General features: G+C 48.4%; 1 protein-coding gene across 4 annotated transcripts in view; it reads right to left on the bottom strand.

The window, feature by feature from the left end:
* Positions 1-16,925, bottom strand: part of GAS7 (growth arrest specific 7) — a 72,680-nt gene that overhangs the window by 12,083 nt on the left and 43,672 nt on the right. For all 4 annotated transcript variants that reach the window (XM_030962289.1, XM_030962290.1, XM_030962291.1 and 1 more), the window contains exons 5-8: positions 14,586-14,639; positions 6,773-6,862; positions 4,249-4,364; positions 264-338 (exon numbers count right to left, since the gene is read on the bottom strand). In XM_030962289.1, the coding sequence (XP_030818149.1) occupies positions 264-338; positions 4,249-4,364; positions 6,773-6,862; positions 14,586-14,639 (335 nt within the window). The remainder of the gene's footprint in view (positions 1-263; positions 339-4,248; positions 4,365-6,772; positions 6,863-14,585; positions 14,640-16,925) is intronic.

Raw genomic sequence — 16,925 nt, 5'->3', positions numbered from 1 at the left:
GCCTACAAGGACAGCATATAAACCTGACTGGAAATGCAACATTTTATACATATATTCCTAAAAAACTTCTCACTAACAACCTAAAAAAACCCCAAACAAACAACTCTGAAGCAATTCCATCTTCCCTAACATGCCCAGGGCGCTAATCTAAATAAACCTCTACTCAGAGGGAACGAGCTGGGGAAAATTACTTGTACCTGCGTGGGAGAAATGCCTTTTATATTAAAATTCGTCTTCTGTGAAAGTCACAGAGACACACTTACCCTTCTTCCTGAGCAGCCAAGGAATTCTGAGACAGTTTGGACAGGTTCTTAGCATATTCCTCCTCAATCTTTATCCTACACTCACATACACACAGAGAGAAAATAAAAAGACAGCAGTAAGTAAGCTTTAAGGCAGAAACCCACACACATAATTTGAAGAAATTCTCTGCATTTTAACAGATTTTGCCACAGGAATTTTCCTTTCAGTCTCCAGGGCTTGGCAGCACCAGTTTGATGAGCAGTCTTCTCCCCCCATATGCTAAAAATGCAGAGGCAAGAGCAGGGCTGTATGCAGGACGGCATGTGAGACAAAATTAGCTGAAGAAGCTCCAGTTCTGGAGAGCAAGTAACAAGGACAGAGTGTTTCTGCTGTGTTTCTGCTGTCTGCAAAACCAGGAGCACGTGCTTCAGTCTGCTGTGAAATGTGAGGCTGCACATCCTTGAGGCAAAAATGAAGGAGTGCAGCCACCCAGGAAAAACCCAACTGAGATTTGGAGGGGCTGAAGTGCACCTTTCTCGAGGACACCAAATGCTTCCTGCTCCCTGTGATGGGTGACAATCGTGGCAGAGATGTGGCAGCAGCTTCTGGCACCAGCACATGGCTGGTGCAGCCCCTTCTCTCACTCCCTGCCCTGTCCTGGTCTTCACCCACCTGGAGGCACCAGGAACAGGAGCTGAGCTTGCCAGGGGCAAGGGAGCAGAGGAGGAAAGGTGTGATGGTGTTCACAGGGGTCTGAGGGTGAGGGAAGAGACGAGGATCTGACTCCATGTTTCAGAAGGCTGATTTATTATTTTATGATATATATTACATTAAAACTATACTAAAAGAATAGAAGAAAGGATTTCATCAGAAGGCTGGCTAAGAATAGAAAAAGAATGGAATGATAACAAAAGCGTCTGTGTCTGACAGAGTCTGAGCCAGCTGACTGTGATTGGCCATTAATTAGAAACAACCACATGAGACCAATCACAGACCCACCTGTTGCATTACACAGCAGCAGATAACCATTGTTTACATTTTGTTCCTGAGGCCTCTCAGCTTCTCAGGAGAAAAAATCCTGAAGGAAAGGATTTTTCATAAAACGTGTCTGTGACAGAAAGGGGTTGCCACACAGCCCAGCAGGGAGGAATGAGCCACTGCTGGTGCAGAGGTGATGGAAATCCTGCCTGAAACCATCTTCTGCTGCCAGTGAAACAACTGCAAGGTGCACATGCTCCCAGGCACAGCAAACACTTGTCTGTTCACTGGTTTTCAACCCAGCTTGCTCAACAGAACATTTCTGAGAGAGCTGTGTGGCCCCTGGTTAGAAAAACTGATTCTGTGCCAGCTATGCACAAAACCTGCTCTGAAGTGTCTTTATTTGTCCATCCACACAGCCTCAGAAGGTGGGGTATTCCTGGCAGGCCCCTTTGCAGGAGCTGGTTGAGCAAGTGCCCTTTTGTGGGGCACATTTGAGATAAAAAGAAGTACTTTTGGTGCCCACACTCAAATAATTTCAGTCATGACATATTATGGTGGACGAAGAAAAACTAGAGAGCTTCAAAAGGAGGCAAAGATGATCTGATGTGACTGCCATGCAAGAAGAAACTAAATAGATTAAGACAACAGGGGGAACAGGGAGAAAAGGTGGTAGAGGAGATCTGACAGACAGCTCCATGATTCCCACTGAGGGAAGATTCTGCCTGAGTCTTTTTACACTGTTCCTCCACATTAGGAAGGAACAATGAAATTATCAGACAACAGAAGCATAATTATTTTTCCTGTAGTGCAAAAACTGCAGAAATCTTCCATAAATTACTCAGACAAACAGTGAAAGGTGCACATATGGATCTGGTGAGCATGGCTGAAGCTAAATAATCTGCTTTTTAACTTACATTTTTGAAACATAGCACTGCTTAATTAAAAAGTGAATAATGGAAACAATTTGCTAATGGAAACACTATTCCTTATACCTGGTGCTTCTCAGGGCAGTCTGTAGATTTTCTGGTGTTTTGGAGCCTTTCCTGAATGCAAATTCTAGACATTATTTTCACTTTTGATTTAAAGTAATACCTTCTTTCACACCAACACCCTGGATTTTTCAGTTCGGTATATTTATTAATAACCTTCCTTCCTTTCTTGAGGTCTGTCTTCCTAAAAGTCAAAGTCTGGGACTTTATTTGACTTTTATAACCCCACCTCTGCCAACAAGAACTGAATGAACATGTAATTGCTCAGTCTGAGATCATATATACAAGAAGCTCCTGTAAAATCAACTACCTGATAAACTAAATTGCAGCCAGCTTCCCTCTTGTTGGGTATTTGAGGAAGAAATCAGCTTATCATGTTTTATAGCAGCTTCCTATTGAAGGGCTGGTTTTAATAGCTGCCTGAACTCACCTCCAGCAGGCTGACTGTACAAAGAGAATTTTTCTGGACACAAAAATTCCCAGTTAAATGTGGTCTTGTGCTCCCTAAGGCACCTGATGGTCATCAGGAAAACCTTATGAGTATTTCAGCCCTCTTAGCTGAGGTTCCCCTGATGGTCTGAGTTGTTTCCATGGATTTCCCTCCAGTTTAACACCATCCTCCCCCTTCTCCACACAGAACACTCCTGATCCTTTGTTACAAACAGATGAAAAATGTAATAATCTTTCTGTAACTCCCATCCACACTCTCTTCACACTCAATTCCCAACCTTTTTTGTTTCCAGCACACAGTGGGTCTTTTCCTTCCTCTCCAGCATGCCTCCCTCTTCCTCTGCTGAGGACAGCCACGCCTCCCCAGTGTCAGAGCTGCTCTCTAATTTCACACCAACTTTCCTTTCCTCTTGAATGCCTCCTGCTTTTATTTCTGTCAAATTTCATTATATATTACTTCCTTTGAAGCAGCTTCCCCCTCTTTTCCCTTGCTATCATAATTCTGCTTGCCTTCCCATCCTCTCCCTTAGCATTCCTATTTCTCAACTGCATTTTTAAGGTTCCAGGTGGTTCTTTCTTCTACCTCTGGTCACACTGTAGCTGCCTCTTGGATTATCTGATGTCAAAGGCTACAGAAACCTCATGAGAATGTATTTGCTCATCATTATTCCCTGTGACACTTTGCATTTTCCCACTGCTGCCACATCCCTAGCATGAAAAAAAGGGTGAAACAAAACAAATTATAAATTAAGCAACTGTCTGCAAGTTCTGCCCAACTGAACTGCACCCTGAGAGGAGAAGGCTCTGGGGAGAGCTCAGAGCTTCTGACAGTGCTTAAAGGCGCTCAGGAGAGCTGGAGAGGGACTGGGGACAAGAGATGGAAGGACAGGACACAGGGAATGGCTTCGGAATGACCCAGGCAGGGCTGGATGGGATGCTGGGAATTAGGAATTGTTCCCTGTGAGGGTGGGCAGGCCCTGGCACAGGTGCCCAGAGCAGCTGTGGCTGCTCCTGGATCCCTGGCAGTGCCCAAGGCCAGGCTGGACACTGGGGCTGGAGCAGCCTGGGACAGTGGGAGGTGTCCCTGGGACAGTGGGAGGTGTCCCTGCACTTACAGATGGCAAGAGGCTGGAATGAGATGATCTTTAATGTCCCTGCCATCCCAAACCATCCTTTGGTTCTATTACCAAAGCTCAAAGTGATGTCTTTTTAAATCTTCCTCTAGGAAACTGTGCCTATGCTGCCATGTGAACAAATTGCTTCTGTACTTTTCAGACAAAATATTTCCCTTCTAAATATCACCTCCACTCTGCTTCTCTCCTGTTTATGCTTTTTCCTTGAATTTGCAGCTTAAAACCTTCTTGGCTCCCTCTGAACAGGCAGCCTTTGTGCAATACAGCTCAGACAAGTGAGAGCTGGAGAAACCTGGAAAGTATGGATGAACACTAAAGAAATATTAAATCTTCATTAAGAACTTGTAGCAAACCCTTTATGCAGTTTAAGCTTTAACATATTTAAGGAATATCGAAATTGGGGAAAGAACAATTGCAATAAATATTTAATTTGATAGCCAAGGGCTAATTACCTTTCTCGAACAAACTCTGCCATTTCTTTCTGCATTTGTTTCCCTTTAAGCTGCTTCTGAAGAAGAATTTCAAATCCTGACACTGTGTTGTTCCCTTGGGAGTCCTTCTTATCTGCCTGAAAGAAATAAAAGGAAGTTCAACAAAAAGCTTTTCAGGCCAAACCCACAGAGATGTGGCTCCCAGCAGTGGTGCCTGAGGAACCCTTCCCTGAGAGCAGCTGTGGCTCCAGCACCTCAGACCCTCTCAAAGAAATTGCCCAACACTCTCCTGCTCCTTTTTTTTTTTTTATTTAAAAAGAGAAGCTTTACAATTATCTTCAGCCAGCAAAGGATGCTGTGGGGCCAAAGCAGCAGCCCTGCTGTCATTTCTGCCCAGCACCCTTCACAGCTGGGTAAGGTCAGCCCCAAGGGCTCAGCCTGCCCAAAGCAGGAGCCCCGGAACAAGGGAACACTCCTGGGGCAGAGGGGAGGACAGGGCTGCTCCTTCCAGCCCTGAAACACCTTAGCAGCCTGCCAAGCTCACCTGTGATTTGTACTAAGGAAAACGGAGCCAGTCTGCACAAATCTGCTGTAAAACAAGGCACACTCATCCCACAGATTGTCACCACACATCCCATCCCTCACTGCCTGTTTCTCACACTGCCCCTTGCTCCCCAGGCTTCAAGAACCAACACATTTTTCTCTCTGCTTCCCTATTTCATTTCTTACCCTCTTCCAACAGCCAAACTCTCAGAGAACATCTCCCTCAGTGCTGCAGGTTTGGCTCTGATCCCCCACGTGCTGCACAAGCAGCCAGAGGGAAATGCCAGATTAACCAAAGCAGGAGACTGGCAGGATGCCCTGCCAGACGCCAGCAGGCTGGGACAGGGGGAGAAGTGGACATGATGGAGGAAGGAGAAGGAGCTGTAGGCAGAGCATGACAAGGCCCAAGAGGAAATTCCTGCAAGCAGAGTTATGGGAGGATAAAAGTCTGCAAGAAGGAAGGAGCTTTAAGTAGAGTTTCACTGAAATCAAGATGTGACCAAGCCAGGGAACCAAGCACTGGCTGAGCCTGAACACAGAGGACCAAACAGGGCAGGAACTTCTGTGAGACACATGCAAAAAAATCTGTCTGTACACCATTCATGATTTAGGGCCCACTGGGATCAGAAGACTGGAAGGAACTGAAGAAATTTTGTGGTAACATGACCATTTTCAAATACGTGTATTTTTTTTCAGTGTATTTTAGCAATGCCCTGCCATCAGCACTAAGGGGACATTCTGCTGGGCCTCCAACACTGACACTCTTTTTTCAAAGGGAAACACTTCAATAACCAGTAACTAAAAACACACATGAGATTCCTAAAAGCTTCATTGCTGATTCCATTTGTAGTATTTGTTCATTCCATTGTGGTTTTCCTCTCACTGCCCGGAAAAATATTTAGGTGGAAGGGAAGTTTTCCACTGGAAGACCATTTTCTATCATTTTCTATCAGCTCCACACTCCAAGGACTACAGCATCATTTTCATGTGACTCAGGAGCCTGAGCACAGACCTGAGCACAAGGGGGCACACACAGAACCAGCCATGGAAGACTCTGCATGCTCCAGGCTGCATTACAACTGCTCAAGCTGTAAATTGGCCTGTCCTTCACAAACCTCACCCTACAAAGCATGCATTCATTATCTGACCTCTGGAATACCCTGTGGAGGGAGCTGTACAATTTAACAAAGAGTTTTTAACTTGCTTTAGAAGGGGCATCCCCTGCTTCCTTGTGCATCCCTGGCTCTCAGGCTCTGGGAACACTGAAATCACATTCCCTGCCAGCCACTTTGCTATCCATGAGCCTGTGGGTCTGGTGGGTGAGTCCAGAGGAGGCCACTGAGCTGGAACACATCTGCTCTGGAGACAGGCTGAGAAACTGGGGCTGCTCAGCCTGGAGAGCTCAGAGCCCCTTCCAGTGCCTAAAGGGGCTCCAGGAGAGCTGGGGAGGGACTGGGGACAAGGCATGGAGGGACAGGGCACAGCGAATGGCTCCCACTGCCAGAGGGCAGGCATGGATGGGAGATTGGGAAGGAATTGTTCCCTGTGAGGGTGGGGAGGCCCCAGAGCAGCTGAGGCTGCCCCTGGATCGCTGGAAGTGTGCAAGGCCAGGCTGGATGGAGCTTGGAGCAGCCTGGGACAGTGGGAGGTGTTCCTGCCCATGGGACAGGGCAGCTTTAAGATCCCTTCCAACCCAAGCCAGTCTGGGATTGTGTGATTCTATTCCTTTCCTCCTGCACTGCCCTTTTGCCTGTGGTATTTTGAAATATGTGGCTTCTCCTACATCCTCCCTATTTCCTGAGCAAATCCATCTCCTGAGAACTGCCCTTGCCTTTCTTTCTCTGATGGATCAGCCACATCTCAGATGTTTCTGTGGTACTCCCTGAACACACTGTATCTCAGCCCAAATTCTCCTTTACCTTGTACCACAAATCAAGCTGTTTATTCCACTTTCTTGGAAGCTCTGGAGCTGCATGTGGCATGTGGCTGGCTGCCCACTTACCCAGAAATAATCACAGTAGCTCCACTCTGAAGGTTTCAGCAACTGCTGCTCTGGCATTACGTCAGGGTGGGGGAAAGTCACACAGTTGATCTGTTAAAAAAAAAAACAAACCAAAAACAAAAAAAAAGAAAAGGAGAGTTAGACAGTAATGAAATTTAGCTGTTAATGAGAAATACGTAAATAAAAAGTTATATCCATCAGAAAATCCGCAGTGAAGGCATGCCAGAAAAACTGCTTGTTGCATGGAAACAGCAGCTAAGTATTCCCAGAATGCTACTCTCTGCAGGCAGGAGTGTTGGCTCAGAGGGAAATCAACTACCCATTGCACATGAGGAAAACCTGCTGGATTTGGAAAGCACCACGCAGGGAGTTCTCCCAGATCCCTGAAAACTGTGCTAAAAAACCTGATGTGAACCACCCTGAGCACAGAAACACAGTGAGCACCAGAGAGCACTGTCAGTGCAAAACACCCTTGGCTATGCCATCCCCTACAGGATGCCAAAAAAAAAAGGAATTATTTTATCAGTGCACAGCCCTTCAATCTATGTCTAAGACCTTTTCAAATGGAAGTGATGCTCTGTGCAGAAAGGAGCAGGGGCTCTCTGGAGTCAGTGAACCTTCAGATCTGTCAGACAGGACTCATCACACGCTCATTAAACAACAGCATCAAAAAATCCAAGCACTCATAAAGCCATCCCAGTGGAACACTGCAGCCTGCTAACAGCACAGTGAAGGCAATGAGCACCACAGCTACTGCAGAACAAGCTGCAGAACAACCCTGGACACAGCTGAGCAAACACCAGCACCAGTCAGAGCTCACTGCCAGTTTGTAATGCTCACCCCAAACCCCTGCTAGGCAGGTTCCCTAAAATCAGCCCCTCTCAGGCTCATGGGGACACTAAGAGCACTTGATTCATCAAGGGATCAAGAGGTATTGGGGTTGGGATGTCACAGATGCATCTGCATGGGGGTGGGGGTTTGTTTTGGATCAGTTAACTCACAGGAAATCCACACAAATCTGTGGGTAGGGTTAGCACAGCTGCACAGCAGACCCAAAGGCACGCAGTGAATCTGCCTCTGGGCTATCCAGAGAGGATCAGAAAGGATGTGGCTGCTGACACAGCACAAACCCACCACGCCAGAGCACAGCAGACAAAACCTGCAGCTGATACAAGCTGCTCCTACAAACCCACACTGGTTCTGCTGCCTCTGCCCAGGCTGGAGCTTCAGCAGCTGCCCTGTAACAGTGCAGGAGCTTGCTCCACACAAATCACCCTGCCAGAGCTTGCCAAGCCCATCCCAAAGCAGGCTGAGCGCCCTCAACCAGTCTTTGGCTGTCACCTCAACTAGATCCTAAACCATGTGTCTTGCCTTGCAGCTCCCAGCAGGCTCCAAACTGACCTGGAGGTCACAAAATTGGGCTTTGCAGGCAGTGGCCATGCACTGGCGAGCCTGCACCTCCAACCAGGAGCCAGGATCTCCAGCCAGAGGCACAATGTCCAGTCAGAGCTGGCACTTCCAACCAGAGCTGGCACCTCCATCCAACTATGGAATTTTTAGTAGTATTTCTAGATTTTTGAGAATTTTCAGAGCTGGCCTCCACTGGCCACAGGGTCCCAAGCACAGACAGCACTGCAAACACCCTCCCTGTTCCCTTGGATTCCCCAGCAGAAGAGTCATGCACCAGCTCAGTTCAGGGCAGGATGGCCATGCTCTAACCAACTGCACGTCCCAAGTGTGTTCTGCAGCCTTTAACAGAAGTCTGGGCATCACAGAACCACAGAAATACAGAATATTTTGAGTTGGATCATTGTGTTGTGGCACTGCACACCAGGACAGGGAGGTGATCTGCAGTGAGGGGCACGGGATTTGTATCCTGCAGCTTAAAAATCTGCAAAGAGAAACAGCATGGGAAATTCCCAGTCCCTGCTAAAGGCAATGCCTGCTCCACAAAAACTAAATCTGTGTCAGTTGGAAGCTGCTGATTAGAGATGTGACAGTGAGTCTCCATGTCCTGAAGCAATAACCACAGAGTCACTGGAAATGCCAGGGCTGGACTGGTGACAGTGCACAGAACTCCAGGAATGCAGCAGGAAGTGGAACAGTGAGCGTGCACATCAGCAGGTGATGAAAGCAGGGCTAATTCAAGAGTTTCTCAAAGTTTTAGGAATAAATCAAAATATTCTTCATTTCCCTTAAGACTGAATTGTCTGGAAATGATGCTGAATTGTCTGGGAAGAGTCATGAGGCCATTTGGGTCCAGTATCACTTTTAAAAGGGAATTGGTGCCAAAAAAATAAAAAACGTGGAAGCTTTTACAATCTTAAAAACAAACAAACAAACAAAAATATTATGGTAAACAGAATTTTTACACTAAGTCCCAGCAGGGGGCATGGAAATTTTAGTAGTATTTCTAGAGTTTAAAAAATTTCCATATGACTACATAGGTAATCCTGTGATCTTTCTTTCCTTTTATTACCCCAATTGCTTAAATTTAAACAACAGCTCTTGGATTGGTATTTCCCAGTATTTCTAAAACCTCCCAGGATTTCCCAGCAGGAGGGGAACACCAGGCTGGCACTGAGCAGTGGTGTGACAGTGTGGCATTCTCCCCTCCCAGTCTTCCCTCCAAAATGCTCCTTTTCTTGCTTCCTAAAGCAAAAAGAGCTGAAAAAATCCCCACTCTGCTTCACCAGCTTGGTGCCACTGATGAGCTGAGTGATGTGAGGACAGCCAAAGCACCTGGGATGATGTTTGACAGCTCCATCAGCCCCATGGACAGTGACACTCCCTCCATGCAAAGGAGCACTGCCCTCACTAATTTTGAGAGACCACACTGTGCTCACATCCCTGAGAGCTGTCTAGGCTCCAAGCAAGCTCCAGATCCACACCTGTGGCACTGTGGATATTTTAATAATGCTGACTTGCCAGCAAGGCCTAACAAAAGCTTGCAGAAGGTGACTATTACAGCTGTAATTGCCAGGAAGAAACAAAACAAATTAAAACAGGTCTCTCAGATAATGATGGAATCACAGAGCATGAAGAGAAAACAAGGTGTGATGACCTGCATTGCATTCCCACAAGCTCCACTGGGACAGCTGAGGTGATAATCAGCCTCACCATGATATTAAGTTCTTATGCAGCCTCTTTGTCAAAATAATGGCAATTGTCAGCTTGCAACAAAGCAAAATTAATAACAAGACAGCAGCAGGGCAAAACCCCAAGGAAGAGCTGAGCAAACCTGCCAGGGGACAGCAGCTTGTCTTTCCAGCTGCCACTGGCCAGGAGTGGCACCAGAAAACCTGTCTGGGAGCTGCTGGATTAAAGAGGACAGAAGGATCAGAGTCAGAGAAGGAAAAAACACAGTGACAAACAAAGCTTGGTGGAGGACACACACACAGAGGGGATCAGAGAAGCAGCACAAATGCATTTCTCTTGACAAGCTGTGTGCCAAACTCGATGGATTAAAATACTTTTGCCTGTGTACAGATCATGAGCAAATGCAATTATACTCTTAACAGCTGAATATTCCAGCTCCTATTTCCCACGAGTACACTGGCCATAATGACAAAATGAGCTGTTTATGTTGTAGGTGACTCTTAATTATGTTTGAGACACAAAAGGGTGACAGAAGAGGAACAGACCCAGGGAGCCAGGTGAATGCACAGGATTTGCACAGGAACAACAAACTTTGTTGGGCTGGACGTGCACATTAATCTCCTGGATTTCAGAGTCTCTACAGGCTTTGAAGTCACTCACCAGTAAATGAGACATTGCCAAGCAACAAGAATAAAACAAGAATAATTTGATCAAAGCTTAGATAATCAACTACATGTTTATTACATCAGTCACAACATAAATAAATGAGCAGAGAGCAGAACTTACTGTGCCACACTCACGTGACTAAAGCAGGGCAACATTTTTGCTTATCTCTTCAACTTAAAAATGCACATTATGTTTTTGATTTCTACACATTCTCAGCACATTGAACACAGAAGAGATGTGCCAGACTGCCTCACTTCATTATCTTTACAATTTCAGCTGAGACTCAGAAAGTACAACATCCAACATTGAGTTCATATGGCAAATGGAACTATTTGGGCAAAAAAAGCCAAATGCAAAGGCTGGAGAAGAAGAGCTTGGGCAGCCTGAACTCTCCCCACACAGGGAAGCCCAGAAATGCCTAGGCTGTGTCTGGGCAGCTTCAACACCATGAGTTTGCCCCGGGTTTTGGCTCTGGTAGGGTGATGCTGCAGCTTTGGTACCACAGAAGGGAAGAACAGACAATTCAAGTCCTCACTGTTAACAAATCCATTGATTCCTTTCTATTTCAAAGGAAAGATTCTGCCGAAAGCGTGGAGGAGCCCTCTTCACTTGGTCTATCCGTAGAAAGGTTCAGAGATTATTCAGTCCCCTGCCCAACCAGGGATTTGTGACAGTACCTACCACAGTCAGCCCCAGGGCAGAGGGGGGACCTGTGCTGAACCTGCAGCCTCATGCTGTGCTCATCACAGCCCTGTGTGTGTCACACTTGCCAGACACAGAGCAGAGAGCAGGAAATCCCAAGTTCCTGTGCACAGGCTGCCCCTCTTCCCTCTGCAGCACTGTTCACTGACGTGGCCAGCACATCAATCCAAACACCAGCATTTTCCAGGTCCTGCACTACCCTAACAAGGCACTGGAGAATTTTTAAGAAAGAAACCCACACTCAGAAATACCTTATAATCAGGCAGCTTTCCTGCTCCTGCAAGTAAGACACAGCTCTGTTCCTCCTACAGGTGAAATCCCCCTGTACATTCTGCATTTAACTCTCCCTCACCTATTGCAAATGTCTCCAGCTTCCACAGACCAGAGGCTTCAGGAATCAGCCAGCAAAACCATCCAGCCTTAAAACAGCAAGTGCACCTTGAAATTAATTGTAAAACCAGCAAAGACCACACACCTGCAGTTTCATAACAGCCTCTGCTATACCCAGCTGGAGTTTCTCTTCCAAAGATGGAAGACCATGTCAGTAACATCCACTGACCAAAGAGAAAACACCAGATTATTCTTGTTGGTTGCACACAGATGGGAAATACTCCAGCTCCACCTGCCTTCAGGGTTTCCAGAAGCTGTGCTGCTAAATGCCACTTGGATGCAGAGGAGGCAGATGCATCCTGAGGAAGATTCTCCCACTCCTCTGCTGAAGGCGATGACGCAGCAACAGCTTGGCTGGACATCGCCTCATGTCTGCAGCTTGTGTGCCACAGGATTTCGGTTTGAAGGGAGGTTTCCTGGACCAAAAGCCTCCAAGTAGATCACAGAGTTCCCCTCTGCAAGAAGAGGTTGTGCCTGAGCACAGCAACAGACCAAGGAAAAGCATCTGACAGCAAGCTAAGGACATGCCCTGCAGCTCTGCTGAGCAGAACATCCCCACGTCAGCTTGAGTGGCACTGAGCACACAGAACCTCCTAGGAGACAGTGAAAAACACACTGTTTTACAGTTTACACTCCTTCTGAGATTCATTTTTCACAACGCTGCCTTGATGGAGGCAATGGCTTAGAGCAAACAGCTGTTAAAATTAGCTTACTTTTGTTTATCTGATTCATCCTACTTGAAAGCTTTGCGCTTCTGCAGGAGAAACGCACACCCAGTGACCCCGATGTAACATCCAGTTTGCTTTGCAGATGTTACCTGATGGCACATGGGCCAGCAAATATGGAAAACCACCCTCAGAGAACAGCCTGAGCCCTCAGCCCTGTAAGCAGCAGGGATTGCAGGAAAGCCTCTTGTGCTCATGCAGCCCAGTGTACCCCACCCTGTGTGACCATGCCTAGTCCCTCTGGACGTGATGTTCAACCCATGATTTACCTCAAGCCCCCAATCTGAGCAGGCAGGAGCTGCATGTGTGACAGCTTCAAGGGCTGGGACATGTCTCCTGCCCCAGCCACTGCAGCCCTGGAAGAGCTGATTCTCCCAGACATCTACAAAAATGTCTGAACATCCACATTTCTACTTGCTTCAAAGCACACCATGCTCTCAATGTACCAATTACCAGTACTAACATTGGTAACAACCAATTTTTGTAACTAAAATCACTGATTGAAGTGGCTTTTTTTCAAAAACTGCTGAAGATTTTCCCCTCCTGCCCGAGAACACTGTACCTGCATGGCAGTGGCTGACTCACATCTCAGTCAGAGGCACTTCTATGTGCTTCTTTTGAGCCCTGGTCTCTGTCACCAGCAACCCAGCCCAGTAATGAATAAATCTGCAGGCTGCACATGACAATGCAGAAACAATCTCCTCCTCATAGTAGCACTAACAAGGATGTATAATATTAAATTATTCCTTTTGTTCTCAGGGACTTGATACCCTGCCAATACTTGCAGCTGCAAGAATTGCCTCTCCTTTATTGCTGAAAATTAATTTATCTGTTCATTTCTTCTGATTTCCATTTGAATAAAACTTTTTGTTACTAGCCGCTTTCATTCATCTATTTTGATTTCCCTTCTGGTTTTAATCACCTGTCCTGCACTGAAGAGCCCACAAGTGCTAATTGTGTTCCAGATGAGGTCACCAAGCACACTGAAGTTATTAATGTCTGTAAACTGAGATACATCATACAACTGAGAACATTTCCATTCATAACACAGAATCATAGCATGGATTAGGTTGGAAAGAACATTAAAGCCCATCTTGTTCACCCCTCTGCCATGGGCTGGGACACCTTCCACTATCCCAAATTGCTCCAAGCCCCTTCCAACCCAGCCTCGGACACTTCCAGGGATCCAGGGGCAGCCACAGCTTCTCTGGTCAGCCAGCACCAGGGCCTCCCCACCCTCACAGGGAAGAATTTCTTCCTACTAGCTAACTCAAATCTTCTTTCTTTCAATTTTAAAATACTGCTCCCTGTCCTGTCACTACATGTTCTTGTAAAAAGTCTCATCATTGAGCCAGTTATACCTAATTATAAAGACTAAAAGTAAATGTAAGATTAACTTCACACTGAAATATAAAACCTCTGCCTATACTTTCCACCAGAAATCTTTACTTAGACACTCTGGCAAAAGAAACCTCCTTGACATCGCAAATACAGATTGGGAAAAAAAAGATCCTGCTCTGTCTGTCTTCCTCTAACTCTTTAGTACTTCTCCCAGTACAGACACTGTTGTGGAGATGATCAGATGAGGAAGTTTTTTCAGGACACCTGGTCAGAGTGCCAGGCACCTCTTAAGGCACCGCATTTCCTCCTGCTCATCCTGGAACCACCACTATTCCACAGAAAACCGCGCCTGAACCCCAGCACAGGGCAGAGATCCCAAACCCTCCGTGGGTTTAGCGGCGATTGAACACCAGGATGCTCCGGCACGGGGTGCCCATCATGGAAGGCCCTCGGTCCCCCAGTCCGGTGCTCAGCATGGAATGCCCGCAGCTCCCCATCCCCATTGCCCGGAATCCCCACGGTTCCCCAGCCCCAGTGCCCATCACGGAATCCCCGCAGTCCCGGTGCCCATCACGGAATCCCCGCAGTTTCCCAGCTCACTGCCCAGTGCCCATCACGGAACCCTCGCGGTTCACCAGCCCCTATGCCCGATGTTCAGCACGGAATCCCCGCGGTGCCCCAGCCCCGGTACCCGGTGCCCAGCACGGACCTCCGCGGTTCCCCAGCCCCGGTGCCCACCACGGAATCCCCGCGGTCCCGGTGCCCATCACGGAATCCCCGCGGTCCCGGTGCCCACCACGGAATCCCCGCGGTTCCCCAGCCCCGGTGCCCATCACGGAATCCCCGCAGCCCCGGTGCCCACCACGAACCCCCCGGTGCCCCGCTCTCACCGTCAGGCTGCTCTCCTTGCTCTGCCGCCGCGGCGCCGCCGGGGAGCCCGGGCTCTGCGGAGGGAAGCGGAGCGCATCATCGCGGCCGCTCTCGGAGCCCAGCATGGCTGCGCGGGGCGGGGAGAGGCGGGTCCCATGGCACGGCTCGGCTCGGCTCGGCCCGGGAGGCAGGCATGGAGGGAGGGGGAGCTGCGGGAGGCCCCGGCTCGCTGCTCCGCCTCTCACGCCCCCGCCGCAGCGAGCGCGGCGCCGGGGCTGGGACGGTGGCACCCGCTGGCCGGGGTGTGAAGAGTGCCCCTGCCACGCCGTGGGATGGTGGCATCACACCCCCCCGAGGACAGGGACAGCAGTCTTGGTGTCCCGTGAGTGGCACTTTGCTCTGCTGGGTACGAGAACGGGAACGGGGATGGGGACATCCGCTGCTGGGGACACTGCTAGACACCACCACTGATGGTGACAGTGTCCTGCCATCAGGCAGTTCCTATGTGTCTGTGGAATGGTGCCATCATATCCCCCTGGGGACAGGGACACTGATGTGCCCCAGAGTCCCCCCAGGGGAGCAGTGCCCCCTGTCCCTGTCGCAGGTCCCTGGTGGGGCTCAGATGCTGTGACTGCTCCTGGCAGTGCCCCCTGTCCCTGTCGCAGGTCCCTGGTGGGGCTCAGATGCTGTGACTGCTCCTGGCATCATTTGGGACTCCCACCCCAAATCCCACCCGGTGCTCATCCTGGGACTCCACACCCAGCAGCAGCAAGGTGCCAGCACCACACACGTGTAGTTCCACGGCTGTTCTGCTGTCCCCTTGGTGGCAGTTGTGACAACTTGAGCGGGCAGCATTTAGCTGCTCTCTAGGAAGCCATAAACAAGGTCTGGCTGAGTGCCCAGCACAGCATAGCTCCGCGTTGTTCTCAGTTGTGGCTTTTCCCCCCACCCCCTGACCTGTTTCCAAGAAATGTGGCTGAGCTCGCTGGAGGGATCTTGCCAGCATTTGTTTGCATGGTGGCTGCTGCCCAGGTCCAAGAAAGCATCCTGGCCAAAGCCTAGGAGCTGCTCCACAGTGGGAGACAGCCCGTGCCAGGAACAGACAAGGAAGCAGTCAAAGCAGAGCAGCTTAGGATGGCCCAAGACACACAAGGAGAGAGAGAGACAGGCCAAAAAGACTTTGAGGGTATGCAGAACAGCTTCTTGCAACCACAGGTTTATGGTCAGATGCTTTCCTTACTCAGGACTCTTGTGCAGAAGCTGCCACAGCCCCCAGGAAAAGCAGCTCCCCAAGAGGGCGTAGACACAAGCTGTTCTGAGAATTAATGCCACTAGCAGCCAGTTAGGGATTCAGAACTAATTCAAATTAGGTTCAAAGCAGGGATGAAGCCAGGAGTTCAGTTTGGAAAAACCTGCAATAAAGGAGCAGTGGAAAGAAAGTACCATGGAGGCGATGAAGGGAATGAGAAAAGCCATGAGAGGGATTTCTGACAGGCTGATGGTTGAGTCAGCTGAGCAAAGCACTGAAAGGCTGAGAGAGCCTGGAGAAGAGAAGGCTCCAGGAAGACCTCAATGGAAACTTCCAGGTCCTGAGGTCAGTCTACAAAAAGCTGGAGAGAGATTGTGGACAAAGGCCTGGAATGACAGAAAAAGGGGGAATGGCTTTCCACTGCTAGAGGGCAAGATTAGATGGGACAGGAGGAAGAAATTTTTCCCTGTGAGGCCCTGGCACAAGGTGCACAGAGCAGCTGTGGCTGCCTCTGAATCCCTGAAAGTGCCCAAGGCCGGGCTGGACAGGGCTTGGAGCAGCAGGGACAGTGGGAGATGTCCCTGCCCATGGCAGGGGGTGGCACTGGATGGGCTTTAGAGTCTCTTCTAGCTGAACCATTCTGTGACTCTATGACTCCTCATGTATCTCAGATGCGAATTTGAGTAAAAAGGTGTCTGTGAATTTGAGTGAGACTCAGCAGTGTAAAAACAGAAGGTGGCAAATGTTGCTACAAAGGAAATTCTGCAGAAGTTAATCTGACAGTGTTCCAAGCCAACTACAAAAACATGGGAGTCAGATACCTTGAGAAATTAAATATCTTTTTTTTTGGCAAAAGGATTCACAAGGGACTTTTTGAAGGAAGTCACAGCCTACAAGTTTATCTGGGTTCTCTGAAGGAGTCATGGTAGATGTGTGGACAGGGGTGTCTGGTACTGCACTACATAAGATTCTAAAATGCTTCTGACCTAGTTTAGGTGCTCACTGTCTCCAGCCCAGGCAATTTCTCAAACAGCAGCACAGGGATTTAGTACAAGATGTTTGATGCGGAAGAAACAGAGAATCCAAAGAGCTGGGCTGTATCATGAGAAAA

Source organism: Camarhynchus parvulus, chromosome 18 (genome assembly GCF_901933205.1).
Source record: "Camarhynchus parvulus chromosome 18, STF_HiC, whole genome shotgun sequence".
Taxonomy (NCBI): Eukaryota; Metazoa; Chordata; class Aves; order Passeriformes; family Thraupidae; genus Camarhynchus; species Camarhynchus parvulus.
Note: the sequence above shows the minus strand (reverse complement) of the source record. Positions and strands in the feature narration are given on the sequence as shown.